General features: G+C 43.6%; 1 protein-coding gene and 1 long non-coding RNA gene across 11 annotated transcripts in view; one reads left to right on the plus strand and one right to left on the minus strand.

Annotated features, from left to right (window-relative positions):
* The first annotated feature begins 131 nt into the window (after positions 1-131).
* On the plus strand, positions 132-3,423 carry LOC308581811. Its single transcript, XR_014005300.1, has 2 exons — positions 132-2,037; positions 2,649-3,423. It is a non-coding gene; the product is annotated as an uncharacterized lncRNA (long non-coding RNA).
* A 2,662-nt stretch (positions 3,424-6,085) lies between these two features.
* WIZ (WIZ zinc finger) overlaps positions 6,086-23,452 on the minus strand; it is a 65,538-nt gene continuing 48,171 nt past the window's right edge. For 6 of the 10 annotated variants that reach the window (XM_081184434.1, XM_081184433.1, XM_081184432.1 and 3 more), the window contains exons 6-13: positions 17,737-17,904; positions 15,953-16,459; positions 12,755-13,237; positions 10,679-11,206; positions 9,579-10,088; positions 8,435-8,890; positions 7,796-7,988; positions 6,086-7,527 (exon numbers count right to left, since the gene is read on the minus strand). In XM_081184434.1, the coding sequence (XP_081040560.1) occupies positions 7,371-7,527; positions 7,796-7,988; positions 8,435-8,890; positions 9,579-10,088; positions 10,679-11,206; positions 12,755-13,237; positions 15,953-16,459; positions 17,737-17,904 (3,002 nt within the window). In that variant the 3' untranslated portion in view covers positions 6,086-7,370. Of the gene's footprint in view, positions 7,528-7,795; positions 7,989-8,434; positions 8,919-9,578; positions 10,089-10,678; positions 11,207-12,754; positions 13,238-15,952; positions 16,460-17,736; positions 17,905-23,452 lie in introns of those variants that run through there. The other 4 variants (XM_081184438.1, XM_081184437.1, XM_081184440.1 and 1 more) reach the window with 4 other exon arrangements.

Here is a 23,452-nt window from a genome sequence, read left to right on the forward strand (position 1 = left end):
CGCTATTGGGAACAGAGGCCTGGAGCCCTCGTATTTCATTAGAGGCGGGAGGCATCGATCAGAACCACTTCGGTTAACCTATAAGGCAATTGCGGATGCCAATCATGTTCCGTCAGCGAATAACAGCACCGGCTAGAGATTTCCAAGAGGTCATTGGGTCTAAGCGGTTATCACTCATGAGGAGCGGCGCAACGGCGGGCACTAATTTGTACTCGTTGTCCCCAAGTATGCAGCGCGTCCGCTTTCTCTTGTTGCGCACCTTTCAGGAGGCGGGACCAACCAGCTGCTCCTATTGGTCAGAGAGAGAGAAGCTTAGTTCGTCTCTATCTCGCGGGGGAGGGGGGTGACTGAGGGCGGGGGAATAATCAACGAGATAAACTGGAAGGAATTCAACTTCTTCCGAATCTGACGGGCTACGGAAGCTCAGGAGGCACAACGACTACCATTTTGCAGCGCCTTGTTATTAATAGTCTCCCCTCCCCACGTCTTCAAGCTGCGGCATCGGAATTTAAATACCGAGGGGGCAGGACAGCTCGAGTGTCAGTTGCCTGAACTGCTATGGCGGCGTATCCCTTATGAGGGGGGCAGAGCAAAGAGGGGCACAACACCATGGTGTAGCCTGCTTCCCCAAATGTAAAGTTTGATGTAGCAATTGTGCTCCTCTCAGTGAAAAACATCAGTGTACGATCGAGCACATAAACGGTTTCTTCTAAATAGAAATAAAGAAAGATCAGGTTAGATTTCCCTCTCACCCACACAAAATAATAATGACTTGACATCCCGCCAATGCAACTGGTGGAGCCAGTGCAACCACCTGCATCGTATCAAACTGGACCTAACTGACATACACTAACGGGATGTGAAGGCAGGGCTAAAGTTGCTGAAAAGGTGGTAAAAACAGAGCTATGCAAACCAATACCCAAAGCTATGCAAACCAGCGTGGAAGCTGGTGCTTCTTCACTGATGAGGTTCAGAATACCAAACCTTGAATATAGGCAATGCTTGGGCAGTTTCTTCCATGAAGGATGGTATCAGAGGTTAGGTAAAAGTCCTCTTGCCACCATCTCATTACACTTTTAAGTTATGGTTGCTGCAATGCAGTATTCTTTTCTAGAAGAGAAACCATTTGAAGAGAGATTCTGGTTTGAACAAGATTCAAATGGAAAGTGAGTTGCCTGAAGCCGTGAGCGGCAAGCTGCAATATCACAGTTGTTTCTCACCTCAGCCATAAATTCACTCCTTGGCTCTTGCTTCACCTCAGAGCTACAGTTGTAATATATGAATATCAGCCTATCTTGCAAGATTACCACATTACTGAAACCAAGTGTTTTGAACACTTATCACCTTTGATAATGTATATTACACCATGTCCGATTATTCTGAATTAGAACCAACACCTAGTCAATCAGTACTGTACTTTATCTTGAACATAAGCCCTTGGCAAAGTGTCAGCTTTTTAATTTTCAGAGAAATATGAAGAACAGAGATAGTCTCCTCTAACTCTATGATTCTAACCCATAAATATTTGATAATTAAAAGTTATATTTGCATAACAGCTGGATTTCCAATTGCTAATAAACATCTAAAGCTAAAATGCTATGGACTTAGCTAAACCAGAGAGGGTTCCTTTTTGTCACCCTATTTGAAAATGCTTGGTGTTTCATAGCTAGTACTGGAACCATCTCAGCTTCTTGGATTAGACATTCAAAATATAGTTACTAGGTTTGCTTCATAAACTCAAAAATTGGACACCAGAAGGTCAGAATAGAGGAACTGACAAAAGATTAAGCTACAAAGTGGATAACTGCTTGATGGCGCAATTTGATTTATGAATGTTTCCACAGGGAAAAATAGTTATTCTGCTTACAGTCACTTGTTATTAAAAAAGGACAAATTGAATAGATAGATTTTTACCAGTGTCTCATTCGCACCAGCTTGCACATACAGAATAATGCTGAGGACAAGAATAAAACATCTACCACATGATGCTAATACTCATAGCAAGGCACTTTTGTAGGCACTATTAAGCAGCCCTGGGTAAGTAACAAACTCTAGATCATGACTTTCCAAGAATCCATTAGTTGGCATGGCATGATTTGAGCTGTTGCCCTGCTTATGATCCTAAACTTCTGAGTATGCTCTAGGCTTGATCCATAGTATGAAGCAATCTCTCAGATACTGGTATTTTGTTTCTAAACAAAATCCTGCTTTACTTACATTATCAGTCTACTGGTGGCTTTCTCTAAGGGCAGATTTCCTGACTTTAATCCTTTCGGCCTAGACTCTGATATTTGTTTTACATTACTAGATTGGCACCACTGCTGGAACACAATTCTAATCATGCATGCTAGCACCTTTACCTTGTATTTTAGTAGGCTGTGCCAATTTCAACTCTTTTCTACAAAACCCAACTTCATCCTCTTCTGTACAGCCAAGTATCAACAGTGAACTAACAAATTTATGAATAGCCTTAAATTGTTTGAAACTATTTCATTCACTCAGCCTTTCTATTGTCCTTGGTATGCTGAAGAAAATAGTAATTCCTAAAGCTTTAAAAACAAATTGGCCTATGTTTAAGCTGTTGCAAGACCTCCTGCCTCGTGGCTCCGTTAGTATGAACAGGTTTTTGTTTCATCTTTCTCCTGCAGGGTCTCAGAGCTGCTGCAAATGCCATAATGGCCTGACTCCAGTGGAGGAGACCAAGCAAGTCATTCCTAGTCCCTTGGTTTATGTTCATATTTTATTCCATTAATGTAGATTATAGCAGAAATTTGTACAGTATTGTGTCTACGAGCCTCTAGCTTCAGCCTACAAGGAATTTTTCTCTCAGGTGAAGTACTCTACTGTTCCAGGAGTCTGGCATCCTTGATGAAATTTCCTGCACCCAAAGAAGAGCAGAGCCTCTTGAGTATGTGGGTCCTTTAGTGTTGAAGAGGGCTTAAGCTAAGGCTCACTGAAGATCTTTATCTCCATCAGGACAACAGGGAAGGGATATTCTCAGATTTCCTTAGCAAAAAACCAAGACCTTGCCACAGACTCATTAAGGAGTTTGATTTCCAAGTATAGCTAATCATGTAAGTTGCTAGAGTGTGATATTAACATTGTCTCCTACCATGCCACAATGCAGCATTAACTACTACTCTACCTCAGTTAACACCCTTGTTTTTACTTCATTTAACAAGAAAAAACACAACATTCGTATCACAACGTTAGCTTGTGGTAGAGTATCTGCTTTGCCTGCAAAAGGTTCCAAGTTTCTCCTGGTAGACAACACTACTGAGCTAGATGGTCTCAGTCTAAGTCAGTTTCCTATGTCTGTTCCTTTGTTTGAAGATTGGAGAAAATGGAAACATCATGTCCAACATTTTACGGTGCAATTGAGGGTGAAATTGTTATTAAAGACCCATCGGAAATGGTCTGAAACAGGCTATATCAATATCTGATTGCAGGGACAGAATGAGCATAATGCTCCCTGGCTAAACAAACATAATGCTGTAACTTCTCTGCCCCCCACACCTGTAAGTAGTGCAGACTCAGCCTTTTCAGAAAAAAATGTGGTCCTGAACTGTCTCACAGAAAATTCCATATTTCCCTGTGATCTCCCTTCTCAGCTATTTAAATCTGCATAATTTATGGGCTTTCCCCCTTTAAGATAAGGCATTCAAGAGTTTTATTCCCATCTACAGATAATTTGATAAAAGGCTGAATGCAATGCCTCCTGGAACAAACATAATAAAGGCCAGCTTGTATAATAATTACCAAAAAACCCCACCCTCTAACAGGAATAAGATCTTTTCCTACTGGAACATCAAACTTTATTAGTGAGGCAGGCCCTTTCAAAGGAACACGTAGTTGGCACAACTCCAAAAAAAGAATATCAAGAGTACTGGCAAAAGGGAGGAATCAATCTGAAAGATTCCAAAGTTGCAAATGCAACCCAATTAAATAAATGTAAACTAATTGGCTATACAAGTTTTACTTGATTAAATCAATTAATGAAAATTTGCATATTTGTAAAAACAATATCCCTGAAGCAAAAGGCATGCTTTGTTTTAAAGATGATGCACACATTCATGATATCAAACATCTTAAAAGAAGCATTCTTTCTGGTCATAAGGGAGAATACTTCTTATAAAATGGTGCTTGCTGCCTGCAGTTCTAAGCTAATTATTAAAAGTATCGCTTTTCCCCTTACAGTCTGCTAACCAATTTACTGGGGAACCTATCAGTAGATTAAAAATACTGCAACTGCTTAACCAAACTGATTGTATTGTGCTTTAGACAGTGAAACCTCTGGCATTAATTGGTTGGGTTAATGTGGCAGCATACAATTCAAGTTGTTCAAGGAACCAAACAGCTTGCATTGCTACTTCTGTGAGGAAGGGGGATGTTGTCAGTTTGGAGGAGAGTAGAACCTCCCTTGGGGACAGGTGGTAGCAGAAGTCCCAAGATACAAGAAATCTGAGGAACAGGGAGGCCTGAGGCTACAATGCTGAAGGTAAGGCTCAGAGTTGGAAGTGAATGACAATGAAGAACTTGAAGGAAGGCTAAGTGACTTGAGATGAGACATGAACTTAACACACAAAGGTCCAATCATAGAGGGAACTCTGAATAAATTTCACAATATTTAGGATCAGGAGTTGTATGCAGGAGGGACGGTATCTCAGATCAGGAGGAGGTGGAGGAGACAGGTGTACTACGCAGCCTGGTCAGGAGACAAGATGGCTAATGGACACTGTCACTAGACTGCCTTAGAGGTGAATCTGTCTGTTGGGGTGACCAAGGGCACTGCAGCACTCTGACAATCCTAAGGGGAGAGCTGGATTATACATATTGATTTGAACCAAGCAGCCAATTATTTAAGCTAGGTGCTTTCAGTTGCCTTTAATGCACTTAAAAGTGAAAACCACTGTACAATGAAAAGCAGAGGTGTAATGCTTTCCTGGTAAGTTAACAGACAGGGGGAACATGGATAGTATTTGGCACATGGTAGCTGCCAAGCAGCATTTCCCTGCTACCACTCTTATGGAATACTTTTCAATCAGATATGATGCTAAGGAAGAACACATCTCAGATGGGAGAGGGAATGGAAACAAGGCAGAATCAACCATGCATGCATCCTTCATGGCCTTTGATTAAAAGAAAGCAATAGGGATGGTTGCATGCAAGACACACTGTGCTACTCACTTCTCCTTCCATTTTTCAGGACAGTCAGAATGAAGCTAGCTGGAAAGCTATGGTGCTATTGCTACCCCTTAATTTAAAGTAGTGACAGGTGTAATAACACCCTCCACACACAGTTTTGGGAAGGCAGCTCTTAGCACAGGGAGTTATGTAATATTTGGAACTATATTGTCATATTAGTCCCTGCTCTGGAAACTGGCCCAGTTATATATGGTGAGGAATTTGCTCACCAATGCATCATTCTGTGCTGCAGGATTTCCACATACCTTTATACTGAATGCCTGGACTGAAATCAAGGTTTAAACCCCTGCTTTGGTCTAAGAGGAACCCAGTGCGACAAATGGTGATGCAGTTACACTGTCTTGTGCTGGGACATTCTTCTGTATTATAGGTGCTGAATAAAAAAAAGATTAGAGTTGTGACTTTGGTTTCATAACATGACTGCTGCTCAGCCTGCTATGGGAGACCAAAGCAAATAAAAAGAAATGGTTTTAAAAATCAGAAACAGAGGAAGAAGTTGTACAGGGGAGAATAGGCGCCCGCAACAGTGATGACACACTTTGATACAAGGATTTCAGTACCTGTTCTATGTAAGTCCTGTATGGGTTGGGTCTCAGACTGTATTGCCAGAGACGAGGTGAGATGTGGGAAATACATTCAACATCGGGAAAATTAAAGCAATTTTTTAAAAAAGCTTATACACCAATACACTTTTAAAGTACACCTTACCAAGACAGTGAGTCTGCTAGTTTCAGTTTATCCTGGAGTGATAGAGCCTAAGGTTTCTCCAGGAAACAGCTTCCACATCCACTGGCAGCTCTTGGGACACCTCTCTATAGAAACCACAACACATTCTCCACCTTCCATGTAAGTATACAACCAGAAAAGCACACACTCAGGATTCTCCTTTTGTTTCCAGAACAGGTTTAATCTAATATACATATTCCTAGGTACAGTAATAACCAGAATATGCCCATTGAAAAAGTTAAAAGGTAATTTGCCTCCAGACTCGGCTCAGCCTGGGATCCAAATAAAAACGAATGCTTGTTATTTCTACACAAAACTAGAGTTTAAAAAGTTGAGGTTCTATGAAGAGAGACGAGGACAGCAACAGTGAGAAATAACAGGGAAGCAGAAATTCCAGTAGGACCTACTGTTGCTGGTTTGGGAACTGCACCAAGTTCTTGCTAAAAAAGGAGAAACATAGAGGCCCCTCCACCCGCAAGAAGTCCAAACTCTTCAGGTACCCTTGGAAAGGACTTGCTTGTCCAGAAGGACATGTCATCCCTGATTTCAGGCAGAGGTTATCTATGGGACATCATTACCCTTTCTTCAGCCCAAGGCGAAAGACAGGAAAAATCCATATTCCTTTGCCAAACTCTCATTGCCATAATGTGGCAGAGCTGAATTCCCTACAGGGTCCCACATGAAACAGATGGGGATAACCAGGTGACATTGGGAAGTTATGGAAAGGGGAAATGTATATGGGTCAAAGAGTCCATGATTTCCCCTTCAATGCAGGTGGGACTGAGGCCCTCCATTACACAGTTAGGGAACGTGAACATGCACAACAGGATCCAACGTCTACAGAAACTAAAGACTTGTCACCTAAGGAGTCAAACATACATTAACTCTAGAGTCACATACAGAATCAACAGCTTTCCCCACAGAACAAAGTGCTCTGTGTCTACCCTCCCAACTTGCTTGTGTCTGACCTCAAACAAATCCTCATGTTCACAACTTTCACTAGAACCTCATATTCACAATTCTCACCACCACATCTCTCACAGCCTGAACTGCAACAGAGCAAGTCCATGTTTCCTCCCTGTAACAAGTGTGTGTCTTTGGAGAAACCTGCATTCACTTGAAGGACAAGAAAATTTCCGTTTTACTTTTGTGCAGATAAAAGCGAGCTCCATTTTGGAATACCATTTCCATCAATAAGGAGCATCTCCATTAAAAACAGCATTGTTAATTTAGTGCTCAAACTCTGGGACTGTTCCTGCGAACTCTCCGCCCCACCCAAAATCCAAGTTAAGTCTACAGGCGGGCAAAGCTGTGGAGCACGGGGTGGGGGTGGGGGGTGTCAAATACTGCTTTCACCCCCGTTCTGATAACCATTTATCTTGTTCATTTGGAAAGGTAAGAGAGAAACCCTGGAATGCTGGTGCTTCCTACGAGCTTTGCTACTGGGCCTCGGCTACAGGTGGTGCCGCAGGCACATCGGTCCCACTTCGCAAAGCATCGGCCTTGGAGAAGTTAGTCTCCAAGATGTGGCGCTGGAGGTGCCGCACCCACTCCTCTTGGATGGAGAGGGGCCCCTGGAACTCCACTTCGCAGAACCTGCACAAAGAGAACACAAAAGTCTATTTGAACCAAGCTGAAGATTTGCTCATCTCGAAGCTCATAGGGAAACCCTCCAAAAGTAGAATGTGGGAAAGGGGTGTGTGGGAATTGAGGTTGCCGGCCCATCTCTTGCCCTGCCTCCAAGAGGCCTGGTACAAGAAGATTGTTGCCTATAACAGGTTTAAGAGCAAACTGCTCACACTATAAAGCCATTCAAATTTCACTGCAGAAAAGGGGATTAGCAAAATGGAACAATGGCACAAACCTGCACTTCAGCGTGTAGATGTTGCCCACAAACTTCACCAAGGAGGTCTGTGGTGGCCTAGGAACCAAGGAGGGCACAGGTCTCACTCTGGGAGGTGGCTGGCGGACCTCTTCAACCTTCTGCTGCAGATCAGCAATCTCCTCTTCTCGAGGTGGAGGAGCCTCAACGGGCTTGGCCTGCCTCCGTTCAAACTCTAGTAAACAGGGGGGGAATTTGTTTCGGAAAGGATGTTGGGATATAGAAACAGCATTGGCTGTGCTGTATTTGGAATGAAAAAGGAACTTTGTGAAAACATTTTTATGAAAAAAAGAAAGGTGGGGCAGGAGAAAGTCTAGAAGTCATGCGGGAGAGTGGGGAAGCTACAGGAATAGCATTGTCATGCTAAGCATCTCCCCATGACTAAGATCTTTACATGCCAGTCTGTTGAGGAATTTCTCTGAGGCCCTTAGCTGAAGCTACCCAAAGCATTGGGGCCAATGAATAATTTGGGAACCCTGAGAAATTAGATTGGTGCCTGAACATTCACTGCCACCACTCCTACCCCCCAGGAAGATACAGCCGCCGCCTCAAGAAGGCCTCCCGACTGCCCAGAAAGCCTTGTACCCAGATGGGCCCTGTGTTGAAAAAGAAATGACTCACTGTTTATGTTATGCTGCTGATGCTCCTCCATCTTTACCAGCGACAGAGGTGACGTGACTGCAGGTCGATCACCCCCATTGCCGCCACTGCCACTGCCACCATCCACAGCTTTGCTAGGCTCACTGGGCACTATCTCCCCACCGAGGCTTCTGTTCGCCAGTGGAGGGCTGCCTGCCTGCAGGCTCAGGGGAGCCCTCTTCCCAGAAGCATCGTTGTCGCGCACGTGAGATGCATTGCGGAACTTTTTGGTGAAGGGCCGCCCACCTTGGATGTAGCTGCGATAGGCCCCGGCTTTCTGGGGACGATGCTTGATCCACTCACTCAAAGTCTCGATTGGGGAGCCGTTCACACACCATTCAGTCACTCCAAACTGCCTGAGGTGCGCACGAGCATGGCTGGCCAGCGCCTTGCGGTTCTCAAAGTAGAGGCCACACAGTTCACAGCAGGCTTCGGTGGCTGGGAGCAGAAATGGCAGGGAGCTAGACTGAGCAAAACCTTCAGTAAAGGACTTAAGCAGTAACAGTTCAAGTGTGGAGTACCAGGACTTATTTGCTCCATGGCACTACTCTTATTTCCCCACAAAGGATCCTCAGGGATCGATACCAACAGCCTGAAAAGCCCACTTTGAAACTTCTAAGCACTGCCATCACCTGTAGTCCACAAGTCAAGTAAACCAAACCCCAGAATCCTTTGCCCATAAATAGGCAAGATGCATACCTTTGCCCACTTTGGCCATATGGCTGAAGACATGGAAGTTTACACCATTTACTGATTTGCCCAATGTTTGAATCCCTAAAGATAATGAAATAACTCTCTACCAGCCAGAGGATGCATAAAGGCTAGCTGATACCAGGGAAGGAGAAGAGGCAACGTACTACGCCAGGGTTGTTGGCTAACTCTAAGCCCACTACATGTTAAAAAAAACCCTACCTATCAGGACGCTGCCTCGCATCAAAAGGTTTTTCTAAAGGCTGTAGTGGAATACCTTTTATATAAGGTCCATATGTACACTGTTGCTTCTACCCTCCCACCCCCAACAAGCCTGAAAGCAACTCAATTTCATAAGGGAAAGCCCTGAAATAGAATACCGAGGTTTATCAGGATCCCAACCTTATCCCTTCCCCCATTCTGGGGTTGCACTTACATGTATGAGTGGGCTTGTCATGCACATGCTTGGCTTTGAATGGCAATTCCGTCTGGATGTAGGTTTTCTGCTTCACTTCACTGTGGCTGCTCAGCCGCTCATCTGGCAGCGGGCGCTTAGTGGAGAGTGGTGCCAAGAAGCCCTCTGGTGACTTGAGTGGTGATAGACTAACCTCCCGACCAAGGTGTGGTTTCCCAGTCCTCCCGCCCAGCGGGGACAAGGCCATGGGCTGCAGCATTTTCCCAGGGGATTTAGGATCAGCTCCATCCTCCCCCATGGGCTGCGGAAGCTCAATGCTCATTGTGTTTGGCTCTTTCTTGATCAAGCACGGCTTGTTCTTTTTCTTTATGATTTCTCGCAGCGTGTCAATGGGGGAGCCATTGACTGACCACTCAGTTACTCCCATCTGGCGCAAGTGAGATCTGGCATGGCTGGAGAGCCCCTTCCGGTTCTCAAAAAACTCACCACAAAACTCACACCGAATATCCCGCACGGGGTCAGCACGAGAGGCTGCAAAAGACAAATCAACATGCACAGAGAATGCTTTACACTCAAAGGCAAGTAATTAGCAACCAGTCATGCACCTCTCACAACCTTCTTATTTATTTCTGCAGTGCTTTTCAAAACAGACAGACAAAATGAACTACTTATCTCACTTATATCTGATAAGCCACCCATTTAATTTAAAGGCTGAACAGGTTCCAGGTCTGGGTCCTTCATGCCCGAAGCTAGCATGCTTCTCAGCACTCTGTTAGGTCTAGAGTGACTGCACATTTGGAGACAGGAGTATCTGAATATTTGCATTTATTTTGCCAATCAGGAAACACAGAAAGTTTCTCACTGTACTAAGGCCAATTGCTAATTACAATCTTACAAGGAATCCATACAACATGGTCACAAGCTCTCAGAATCTCAGGCAGGAATGCATGAGCATAAAGCTGATGCTACCTGAGATCTTGATTACTAGGCAGCAGCACCGTTTACTGAGAAAAAAAATCATGTAGCCCTAATTCCCAATTCTTCACTTTCACACCCATTCCAACATGATTTTTGCCCATCACCAAAGGCTTATGCATACAGCCCCTGTTGCTAACACTTACAGAGATTGAGTGGGGACATCTCCTCTCGTGGTGACCAAGCTCTATCAGATAGATGTGAATCATTATGAAGTCCCCCAGACATCATTTCCCGCTTGATTTCCATACGCAGCTGATCTTGTTTCAGTTTCTTGTGCAAAGAGGGAGAAGAAAGGCCAGGGAAGATTTTTCTAGCAGTTGGGGGAGAAGAGGTAGGAGAGTGCCCCAAAGGGCTCCCTGGCTGCTGTGCCTTCTTAGGCATGGGAGGCACATGGCTCTCCCCTGGACCGCGTGACTCCAGGGAGCCTCCAAGAACAGACAGAGCAAGTGATTTCTGACCCTGTGCTGGGGAGTTGGAGGTACTGGTCCGAGGCTGAGCTCGCCTTTTTAGGATTTCTCGGAGGGTGTCGATGGGAGAGCCATTCACATACCACTCAGTTACCCCCATCTGGCGGAGGTGCGACCTGGCATGGCTGGAGAGCCCTTTCCGGTTCTCAAAATATTCACCGCAGAACTCACACCTGATATCCCGCACAGGTTCTGCTCCAGAGGCTGAGGAGAAAGAGGAAAGGAGAGACAGGCCATTACAGAGGCTGAAAAAGGGATTGGGCAGGGAGCAGGATGTGACGTGGACACCAACTAGGTTATTCCCTTACAAGGCAGTATGAAGCAGGCACATAGCACAAGGAATTCACACAAGACAAAGCTGATACCTTAACAAGATTGGCCAAAGGGGAAAAAAATAAAAAAAATAAACCACCAACAATTCCTGTGAAGCATGAAAGCTGGGGTAGGATGTGGTCAGAGCAGGGGACACTGGATACATGACAGGAGACAGTGAAGAGCAGGTGCTGCCAAATTATAAAAAATGCTGAGAATGGCTGGTCCTATGTCATGAGATTAGCGAGGAGGTATACCAGAAGCTGTGTGCTTTCCTTCGCACCCTGATCAAGCTTTCAAAGGAAGATGATCATGTGCGTGCAAGGAATCGGGCATGAAGGCCAGTTTCTTCTCCATGATCCCACTGTCTCCTTCAAAACGAAGGGCCACCCGTCGGGATGAAAGTACATTTGCTGTACAGCTGAATAGGAAATCCCACAATGAGAAATGCTGAATACCTTTTCCCGTCCCAGAATTCAATGCCTTAATTCTCTCTGTCAGGAAGTTCAGAGAAGACTCATTTCCCAATGTGTGTCAGGGGAAGAACCACCAAGTGCTCTGTATTTGCCACCGTAAGCTTGAGCCATGCAGCCTCCTTTAGGTAATGCAGGACAGCTAGTGCAAAGGGGTGAAACACACCATTCCATATGGGGTGCCCATGGCTATTTAACAGCTTTAAAGCCAGCAGTATGCAGATCACACTTTGACTGGTCTCATCTACTCTCCCTGCACTGAGGGAGGGAAATAGCTGGAATCCCACCACCTTGAGGCAGTTGTCACCTCCATCTCTGAAATGGGTCGCAGTGCCACTTTAAAGCCCTGGTAAAATTGTAATTGGCAGAAGCAATCTTCCTTGCTCTGTAACTGCTAAGACATTAAATGCCATGGAGAAACATATCAGTACTGAGCATTTTGCTGACGCTAAACAAAGCCAATGAGTGCTGTAAAAAATGCAGCAGTCAATTTCAAACCAATGGCCACCAAAGGGCTCAGGCTATGTAAGATTGCACACTCTTCCCTTCAAACTGCTTAATTAATTCCCCTTCCATCTGCAGCAGATCAGATTGAATCCACACTTGTCTTGTGATACTCTTAACTGAAGAGCAACCATATAGCTTTCTCCTATCTGGGACAGGGAGATGCCATCCATTTGGAGCAAGATCTAACCGTGAAGAAAATACCCGGACAGGGAAGAGTTAACTTCAGCACACGCACAGGCCAGCTGGGAAAGCTGCATTATACATTTCAGAAAAAGCTTTGCAAGAAAAAGCATGTGGGCCAAAATGCTTGCTTCCCCAACCCTTTGCTGCTTATTGGACATGGTGGCAGGAAATGGCAAGGGGCCTGGATTTCTAAGCGTACAGCTCCATGTCACATAAACAAGACTAGGAAGGGGGAGAGGAAGAGGAGGGGACAGGAGCCAGTGCTGATAGAACCTACAGAGATTGAGTGGAGCCATCTCAGCATCTGCTGCCCAGTACGCACTGGAAGAAAGACCCTGTTTCCTTTGCAGGCTGGCCGCAGCTGACAGCCTGTGGCCATGTGGCTTCAACTTCTTGGATGGTGGAGGGGAGTGAGGTGAGAGTACAGATGGCTGTTTGCCCAAAGGCCTTGGTGCGTGTGCTTGTTTCATGCCTGTGGCAGGCGCTGCTGTAGCTGTGCTCTTTGGGCTGGGTCCATCAGAGCTCCCAGTCTCCCCTAATGTTTCTCTCTCGCTATGGAGGAGAGAGGGAGGGCGGCCTTTGAAGTCTTCGCTTTTGATGAGATCATTTAAAACATCAATAGGAGATCCTTTAGCATCTGGATCGCTCACTCCCAGGTGTCTCAGGTGGGCTCTAGCGTGACTCGACAGCCCTTTTCTGGTTTCAAACCAGGCACCACATAACTGGCAGTCAATTTCTCTGCCCGAGTCACTATCTACAGCTGCGGAAAAAAGAACACATTGATCACAATAGATACGATCACACAACGGATGTGTCTCAAGTACCCGTTACAACCTGAAAAGGATCTTGTTCCTTTTTTTGTTCTAAAGGCCCCATTTCACACTCCAGAAATGGTAAAGTGGTTTCCTAGTAGGATTTAGCAAGCAGCCCTAAAGGAAAGCCAAGTTATTCACCTGTACCCACTGATGCTGGCTTAACAGTTAAGCAGAAATTCTCTCAAAAGACTTGCATTTAACCAGATTTCCTTTTAGTGGCCCAGGTCAAGTTTTCAAACACTCTCTTTCCTGAAAACATGATGCTGAAGCCTTTTCCATCTCAGCTTAAACCATCAGGCATTTCAGACACCAGTAACTTTTGAAAACAGCAATGTCAAAAACTGCAGAGTGTCAGACAGCCCTAGTCCCAGACTGAGCAACACTTCAGGCTGCCAGCTGGGTTCATGCTGGAAAAGCAATGTGGCAAACAGAAAGAGTGACTTAAAAAATTAAACCGTCAATTTAAGAGGTCCAAAGCATTTGCATTTTTGCCTACCATTTCAATCCTTCAGACTGAAGAATCTTAATGTAAATGGTCATCCTCAACAATGGCACAATGTTAAATACAACAGTTTCCAAACTGTAATTGTTTCTCATGCCTGTAAGGTCCATGAGGCTTCTTCAATCCGCTATTAAGCTTTGGGTTTGATTTCAAAATAAAGATGGACAGCAGTGATGTTTTCAGTGCTATGACTCTTACAAAGTCCAGCAGCATGTGGTATAAGCCATTAGGAAGAAATGGGTTGAACCCAGAATTGACAGCTGTTATTACTCAATGAGGGCAGAACTGCCACTTTAAGAATTTATTTTAGTTCATGAAGATTTATGCCAATTTCCGTCACAAGCAAATTCAAATTCCCAGGAATGCTCAAAGAAGTCATGTAAGCTATCTAGAAAATTGCAAAGTTTGTTGGTTATAAACCTCCACTTTCATATACAACTGACCGGATGAAACAGTTCAAAATCTTATCAGCCAAGGCAGAGCCTAAAAGCAAAAAACAATAAAAGCAAAGAACAATAAAAACAAAGATTCTCGCAGCAATTTCAAAAATATGAAGTGCAGGTAAAATATCAATGCCTGGGGCAAAGAGTTATGTTTAGGAATGGATTGCACCTCAAAATGGGAATGGGAAGCAGCTGTATAAATGGTGTTGACTTTCTCAGCAACTGTTTTTCAATTGTATGCTTGAGGAAGAATCACAACATATCTAAGGACTCCAGTGCTCAACTGACACCACAATATTATGTTAAGAATCTGCGGCCCATGACAATGCAGTTAGAGAAGAAGGCAAACGGGACTTGGAAAAGGGGCTTTTAAATTGAAGGTTCCCTCATGAAAGAAGCAGGAACTCAGTTGTGGGGTGGACAGGTCAGGATGTCATCCAACACTTCCTTATAACTAATGCTGAAGACTTTGTTGCTGCTGGATCAATAGACGATACCACACCTTGTGCACTGTTAGCTTTCCCCACCCCCAGATAGGACTGGCCTTGGTACCTTGAGCCAAGCGCACCAGAAAATTCCCCTCTCTTTACGATTCTCCTTACCTCTGCCTCATCACACCAAGTGAGAACTCACTACTCCTTCGCCAGCAACAGCTGCAAAACGGCTTTTAAAAAGGACTGAAATGGCAGAAGTAGTGCTGATTTTCTATTATTTCCTTCCAATGCAAGAGAACACTGTACAAGACTGAAGCAGGGATACTGGGTGGCTTGTGCCATTTCTGCCAGCTTTAATAGAAAACACTGTTGAATATTATAGCCCAAAAGAAGCATAGATTATGTTAGTCTCCAAACTCCAACATCAGCTGCAAGTCCACAAGCCTTACTATAGGCCCTGAGAAGAAGGGCAAACAGATAATGTACAACAGGGGAAGCAATGACTCAGATGCAGCAGAAATTGCTTTTAATTAGGTCCTGAGAGCACTAAATTCCTCACTCTTTATTCTGAAAGATTGCTAAGAATTTTGGTTTTAAATGAACAGCTATGCAGAAGATCTCAGAGGGTCTCTCAGTCTTTTCTTCTGAAAAAAGTTTCACTCAGAGCTTTGGAAAGAAACATATAGTGTCTATAGTTGTTCTCCCTTCAAGAGATAAACATCCCTACTTTCACTAGTGAGTTTAAAAATCTCCAGGCACAAATCAAAAAGACACATGGGAAGGCTTTGTGGCCCATCCAATGAATAAAATAAATATGACTGACCCTCTTAGAGATGGGTTTTGGGGAAGAGCCAGTTGAGGAAACGTCCGCTTTTGGGAAAAGAGATTTACTAAAAAGGTGCCTAGGAATAATAATTTTTAAAAACTCCTGCTCACCCAGCTCAGAGAAGGGAAGAAACCCTTCGGGACAACACTAAAGGATCACAGTGAAAGAAAGTTCATCAGTTGTTCAAGAAATAGGAAGGGACACTTTTGCAGGAGATCAAACTTATGCAATAAGTCCTCTATGCCCTTCCTTTATTGTGGTGTATGCAAGATGCCGTATGTGCGAATGAAGCAAGCAGCCTGTGCAGAGCCAATAGGTGTAAAATGTGCCTTGGGGTGGGCAGCCCTACACTGTTTCACGCTACAAGGTAATGTGAAACACAAGAGCTCCCTGCAGCAGCAAACTGCAAGCCAGCTCTCCTGTTCACAAGCAGGATCAGCATCAAACAGACTCACTTAGATTTAAGGGGCCTTCTTCCTCCGGTTGTGACCACTGTGCTTTAGGAGAACTCTGCAGAGGGCTCAGCGGTAGCTTGGGGCTTTTGTCTTCGGGGGTCTTTGGCAGAGGAGAACCAGGCAGAGCAGGTGTCACTTTCTTGAGTATGGGAGATCCTGGCTGGGCAACATTCTTGGGGGTGAAACCTGGAGGGCATTTGATTGCTTTGTTTATAGGTGCCTCTTGCGGCCGTTCCGTAGCTTTGTTGGGAGGCAGCAGTGTCGGCTGTGAGGACCCTGCAGTCCCTTCTTTGGGAGAAGCAGATTTTTTGCTAAGACTTGGAGAGATGGGGCCACTGTCCACTTTGCCCTTCTGCTTCATCAGTTCATAGAGTAAGTCGATGGGGGCTCCACTGCTCTCAGACTCAGCCACACCGAGCTGACGTAAGTGAGAACGGGCATGGCTGGACAGGCCCTTGCGGGTCTCGAAGCAGACGCCACAGACCTCACATGTTGTGAGGTTTGGTGCTGGAAAGAGGAGAGTGACTTATTGAGACAAGGTTAAGCTTAACCCCACACTGCCTTTGCTACCAGTCAGTAGAGCACAAGCGCACACCACGTTATCTTGATTTGGACCCTGCTCCATAAACAAGCCAGGTATCATCAGTTTAGCATTGGACTCGCTAAATAGACTGGCTCTTTATTTTGCAACAGATGACTTCACTAAGCTTTAGTAAAAAATGGTGCTTGATGGTCAAATTCCTTCTGCAAAAATCAGCATCACAACTACTAGTCCGCCCTGCAACCATCACTTTGACCTGTGTTCTCACACAAAATTGATGACATGCGCCTTATGCTAAGTCGGTGAAAGCCACACTATAAATACCCCCTTTAGTCTCCTTGTTCACAAAACATTATAATTCTTATTTTCAGTAACATTTCAAGTATCACGGCCTGATTCTCCTACCCAAATACAGTCAAAAACAATGAAGTCTATTCCATCAGACTGTAGCAGAGGTAAATATAGGAGGGCCATTTGATTGTCTGCTGAGAGACAGACCCCTCTTCTCCCTGAATTGTTTCCATCTCAGCTGGTCATTATAAGAGCTACAATGTAACCTTAAGAATTGATGCCTGAATTTCCTCATTTTTCTCTTCCTTCCTCATTCATTTTTCCTTTGGTATTGTGTCTTTTAGACTGTAAGCTGTGAGCCTTTCCAGCCACAGAGTAGGGTAAAAATGCTTTAAATAATATTTATACCAAGTGGCTACTTGTGATCATTTTAAAGCTGAAATCAGAAATATTTACCTCTTCTTGGTTTCAAAAGCATTACAATATTAACTCAGAAAGTTAGGATCCCTCACAGCATATATTCTGTACAGCTGTACATATTTGAATATGTTCATTAATTAGCTATTTGGTAAGCTCATTGCTGTTCCTCACAATGTACTTTCACATAAAGCCAAAAAATAATAATAATGGAAAATACTGTATACTGTATTCACCACATATTGAAAAGAAACATTTTATTAAATTGTCAGTATTTAACACAAACATTGCAAACTTTTGAAACACACTGAATTCTTTTTGCTATTTTTTCATGTGAACAATACTTTTGTTAGTCATGAAACCTTTCAAATTATTTCACCAAGAGACAGTGTAAATTATAAGCAGTGACACCACTCTGTAAAACAAGTGATAATCAAAGGGTTCAGATCTGCATTAAAGCCACCTAATGGGACTGTCACCATCACATACACCATGGACAAGGCTCAGCAGCAACCTCAACAGAAGACAGACTCACTTTTGGAATCCTGGGAATCTGCCTTATTGCTAGAAGGTTCAGGAGACAGTGAGCTTCCTATTCTGTTAGGAATATGGTCTAATGACCCAGCCAGAGAACTTTTCTTCTGGAGGGCTGGTGACCCCATCTCTGCAGTGACCATCTCTTCTTCTTCCTCAGAAGCCATAACTACCAAAATATAAAAGAGAATATGGGATTTGAGCTGGAAAATTAATAATGCAAAGAGATTAAGCACCATACAAGCTACATTTGCCTCATAGTGCCAGTTAAGAAAAGCAAAAAACGATTAATTCCTGCAAATGATTAAGTCTTGCAGAGTTCAATGAGACTTTTTTCCAGATTAAGTGTGTCTAGGATTACAATTTGACTAATTCACTAAAAAATGAACTAACACTAATGGCCTTTAATGGTTTTATCATTTTAAGGCATGATTATAATAAACAAGTCTGTCTTGCTAGATAAGAAGACAGAAAACATTGGTTACTCGCTGTCTGTTGGATGAGCTAAGCAAATTCCTTAGATTAATACAATAACAATAGTCACACATCAGCTAAACCACCAATTAGTTATTTTCTAGTTGCAGGGTTTTTCAGTTGCAGGACAAAGCACCACACTGAGTGGCATTTACAGTAGTTATACACACAAGAACCCAGAACAGATGCAGGGGGAAATTGTATTGAAGAAGAAACCAGTATTTACAAACAAAAGAAAATGGGTATAAATATTTTCAATACAGGGAAACATTTTTTGCCAGAGCAAGTGACATAACATTATATAAAACTGTTTCCGACAAGGAGTCAAGTGTAAACTAATCTCTTCTGATCCAACAACAGATACAGTACTGTGAAAAGAACTACAGCAGCATTACAAAAAGTCATTTAGCCCAAAACAGACAATGAGAATTTCTGAAGGTTCAATCCTAACACCCTTACCCTGGGAAGAGCTATTTTTACAGAGAATCAGCATGGGATTGTGGTGTCCAAATAAAACTGTGGAGGCTCTGATTCAAATTTCCACTCAGCCACGAAGCTTACCCAGTGATTTTGGGCCAGTCACACTCTTTCAGCCTGGCCTACCTAAACTAGCCTTATAAAGTGGAGAGAGAAAGAACCATGTATGCCATCCTGAGCTCCTTGGAAAAATGGCAGAATATAATTGTAATACTATATGTAAATATAAATAAATAACTTACTTCTGAATAGACACACATAGGCTCAAACTGCAAAAAAAAAATAGGGATGGGGAAGATAAGCAGAATAGGGAATCTTCGCCTAAGTAAGACTGATCCCAACTGTTGTTTTCTGGACAAATTCACTATAATTCAGAGATTATATCAGCTACATTTTTTTTTGATTCTTCAAAATAGTTTAAGTATACAACAAAATAGGCAATCAGAAACGCAGGTTAAAGCAGAATTACTGTTTTCTATTGTTTATAATCTCTGGCGAGATTAAAAGACAGAAGCCAGCCATTCCGACCTTCAGAGTGCTGGACAGCCAAAACAGACACGAGATAACTTATTGCACTAAAAAATAAATAATTTCCAACCTATGTTTTAGGTATGCATATTTCTCATACTGCAATACAACCCATTCTTGGTCTTACTTTGGGCTTTAGACGAGAGTCAGTAACATTCTTTTCAGGATTTTCAAAATTCACTTTAATAATATGTATCCACAAGGGAGGTAAGAAAGTCAAAAGAAACGAGAGCCGGTTTGCCTCGATGTGGATTATTCCCGTTCTCGCAGCGGACAAAAGATGCTTTATTTATTTTTTTAAAAAAATGTCTCACTTTCGATTACCAGCTGCTGCCGGAGGGCGCGGACCAGACGTGACAGGCGCTGGCCAGTGGCTCCGGGTGCTGCAGAGGCTAAACGGGAGGCGGCCGAAAGGATGCTGACCAGCGGGGAAGGCACGGCCGAGATACCCGGGCGCCCCGTTGGCGGGGAAGGAGGAGGAGAGCCGCGGGCTACCAGGCCTTGACAGGAAAGCTACCACGGACTCGGCTCGGAGAAGCAAGGCGCTGCCTCCTGCCAGCCACCCAACCCGACCTCACGCCACCCCCAGAAAGGGACAGGCGCCGCGATCCCTGAGGGCGCAGACCGGGCTGCCCCGGAGGCGGCGGGCGAGGGGGGGGGGCGAGGAAGGAAAAGCAGGTCTCCAGCATGACACCTCCCGATCGGCCCTCCTGCCTAACGGACAGGTCTTCCTCCTCGCCTTCCGGGGACTTACCGGCCTCGGGCGGAGGACCCGCGCTCGCTTCATCCTCTCGGGGCCGCGGCGCCGCCACCGCTTTTGTCGCTTTGGGCTGCGAGGGGGTGGAGGCCGCCATCTTGGGTCCGGCACATGCGGGGCGGCAGCCAGGCGGGGCGGCGGAGCGCCGAGACTCCAACTGAGTGCGATCAGGTGGAGTAGTCGAGCGCCGAGTCCACCCAAGAGAAGCCGGCCCAGCCGAACCAGGAGGAATCCACAGGCTCAGAGAGATGCAGCGAAAAGCACGAAGCGATCAGGGTACGGGTCCAGGCAAAACTACTCCACCATCGAACGGCAGATTAAGGGAAAGCCAGCAAGGATGGAAGCCGCGCGCGCAAGGCTCCAGCAGACGAGAGCAGTAGAGCACCTAACTCTCCTGGCCACAGCTAGGACGGAGGAGGCAGAAAAGGAAAGGGGGCCAGTTTGCGAGCGGGCAGGTGGGGAAAACAAAAAACCGAGAGAAGAAGATGCACTCTGTGGCCAGAACGCCTTCAGAATAATACTGCTGAAAGAGAGATAAAGAGCTTCACAGCAGACAAGCAACGTGAGGTGTATAAAAACACTCTGAATCTTTAAGGAACAGTTTTTAAAACATTTTTTTTCTGTTTCTTCATTTGGAAAACCACTTAATTGAATGGCCACAGTTTTCTAGCCCCAAACTACAAAATGACTCAAGTGCACTGAAGTAGTGGAGGATATAGCTGTCACAGTTGCAACCTCAATCTATATACAGTACTAGTTAAATAGCAATTGCTCCTGTGTAGGTAGCAAAGCAAGATAACAGATTAATCGAAATACAACATATTTATGTATCTGTTGTAATTTTTAAAATAAGTTGTAATTTATGAAAAGCCCCCTTTTATCTCAAGGCTGAGAAAACAGGGTTTCCTTCAGATCCACTTATAAAGATCAACTGCCTAAAGAAGACTGTCTTCCCTTAAATCCCAATCAGATTTGGCACTTTGGACACTTCCTTGCATTGCAGTTAGGCTTTTTTCAGGTCCAAACCCATTTGTAATGGAGGGGCCCAGATCATAGATACAAAGAAAGCTGACAGTTTAATAGAAGACAGTAAATTCCATCCTGGTTTTTTATTCCTTGCTTCAGTTGCACCTGTTCTAATAAACAGATCTTCCCTTCTGTTCTGAAGATTAAGAAAGATGAACCATGTCAAAAAGAATAAATATGCACTAAAGTGTGCTTAAAATCCAATATCCTCTCCATCGGTTCAGGATGAGCAGAGCTGCTTTTGAGCCGTAAGACAAGGGAGAGAAATATTTCAATCAGAAGACCATTTTTCTGAAAGTGAAATGCAATGCAAATATCGCCTCTCTTTTGTTGCAATCATAATCCCACTTATCTGGGTGTAAGCCCTATTTCACATTTATCTAAATTTTCTATTCCTATATTTAAATTTTCATTTCTCTGTAACTGTATTCATATATTTTTCATCTCCAGTAATGTGAGTTGGGGCTTGAACTCATCACTAAGCAAATGCCTAGGGACAGAAAAAAAGGAACTGCCTTTCAGCAGGCAAATAATGCATTTTCTTCACCAGCACTAGGTGCATAAAAAGTGACAACTGATTTTAATAAAACTGTTAGGAAGGGGTCCTCTTTCCTTCTTCTGTAATGGCATATGCTTTTAGCAGCTGTAGAATGGACAGAATATACTTTGTGGGCCAGGCTGGGCTCATAGACCATATATGTTTTAACAGCACTGATCCAACCTTGTATTCTGTAGTTTTCTTGGGTCTTCAGCACTGTTACAACATTTTTACCAAGCTATGAAAATTGTTGATTCACTTCCTGTTGCCAAAGAAAGAGATTTTATCAATAGTAACAACTCAAGAGTTCTAGAAAATATATTATCTCATTGTGAGAATTGACACCCTCCCTGAAAAAAGAGGTAAAAATGATTAATTGGCTTCGGTTAGATGAAATTATCTAAAACCAGAATGCTACAGTTTAGGGTCAGCATTAAGAATAGGAAGTCCAGATGATAAAATAAAAAATGACCAAGATGCTTTTAGCCCACATGCCACTCAAAACAAGGTCCATGCCTCTTTGGAATCTACAGACTTTGCACGAGTTAGAGACCCAGCCATCTATGTATGCAGATTTAGGGAATATCTGAAATACATGCCTCAAAATATATCCATGAAGGGTTTAGGTCACCGGGGGTTGGGGAGTAAGAAAGCATGGCAGTTAAGTTTCATTGTACATGACCTTCCAGTGGTTGGCAAAAAAATGCAGAGATAGAGACAGAGTGACACAATGCTGGTCTGTGTTTTTGCCACACAAAGAGGAGGGAAAGAATGGTTAAAATCACAAATTCATTCTTTTTCTTTGCTAAGGTTACAAAATGAATTTGAGCCTATGAACAATTAGCTTCCAAAAAGAAGTGTCTTAATGTTGAACTTTCTCAACGTCTATATTTGAAAACCTTCGCCATCTACAAACAAACAAAAATAGCCCACAAGAAACCACTTCTTAAGAAGAGGAACATTGTTCCCCATGTTTCTAGGGTTTATACACTCTGGGCATGAATTAGGAATCCAATGAACACTTTATCCCGAGATTTATAATGAATTGGTTAATCCAAATGGGAGATTTCCCCAGACTTCCAAATTACATAAAAGCCTGCCAGAAATCTAATCAACCAATGCTACTTGCTTAAATAAAAAAAAATATATATTTTGTTCTTTGTGGTGTTGCTTGGCTTAGTAAGGCCTTGAAAATATAGAGATGTCTGTATTTTATGAATACAGATAAATTAGAGAGAGCATAAAGTTCAGTGGAGTACTACTCATAATATTTTAAAGCAAAAGGCATTTGCATTAAGATAAATAATGATCTGTAAAGGATGAGCTATAATTTTCTCATTGCAGGCTGGCATTGGTTTCAAACTAGATCTCCATTTTGCCTACAGAAAACCCAACTGTTCAACATATTACTGAAAACTGAGCTGAAGAAGAGAATAAATTCCTAGTATTTTTCATGAGGAGAAGCAAAACATTCTAGAGTTGCTTTCTTCACTAACATCAGACTCCATCTTCCTAGTCACTTTAGTCTCATTGTATTTCCATATTTTACATAATAAAGCTATAATGTAACTGCTGCCTGAAAATGCTGCCATTTTTCTCTGTACTGTAGTCAGGTTAGGCTAAACTACTTTCTATATTGGCTGTCAGTATGCAGCAGAGATACATAGTTCTTGTTCTTAAAGGATCATCTTCCACAACTGCCTATAGTAGTGAAAGCAGAAGCACCAGAAGGTTTTATATAAAGATATGTCCTCAGATGACCATGTTCCTGACTGGCAGCTTTTATTTCTGATTACAGCTTCACTCTGAGGGAGGAATCAGCTTTTACAGGAGACAGAGCTGCAGCCACTCCTTCTTTGGCCTTCCCTCCTAATGCTGTGCATTCCAATTTACATCATCCTCAATTAGCATAGCCTA

Source organism: Podarcis bocagei (assembly GCF_964188305.1).
Source record: "Podarcis bocagei genome assembly, chromosome: 2".
Taxonomy (NCBI): domain Eukaryota; kingdom Metazoa; phylum Chordata; class Lepidosauria; order Squamata; family Lacertidae; genus Podarcis; species Podarcis bocagei.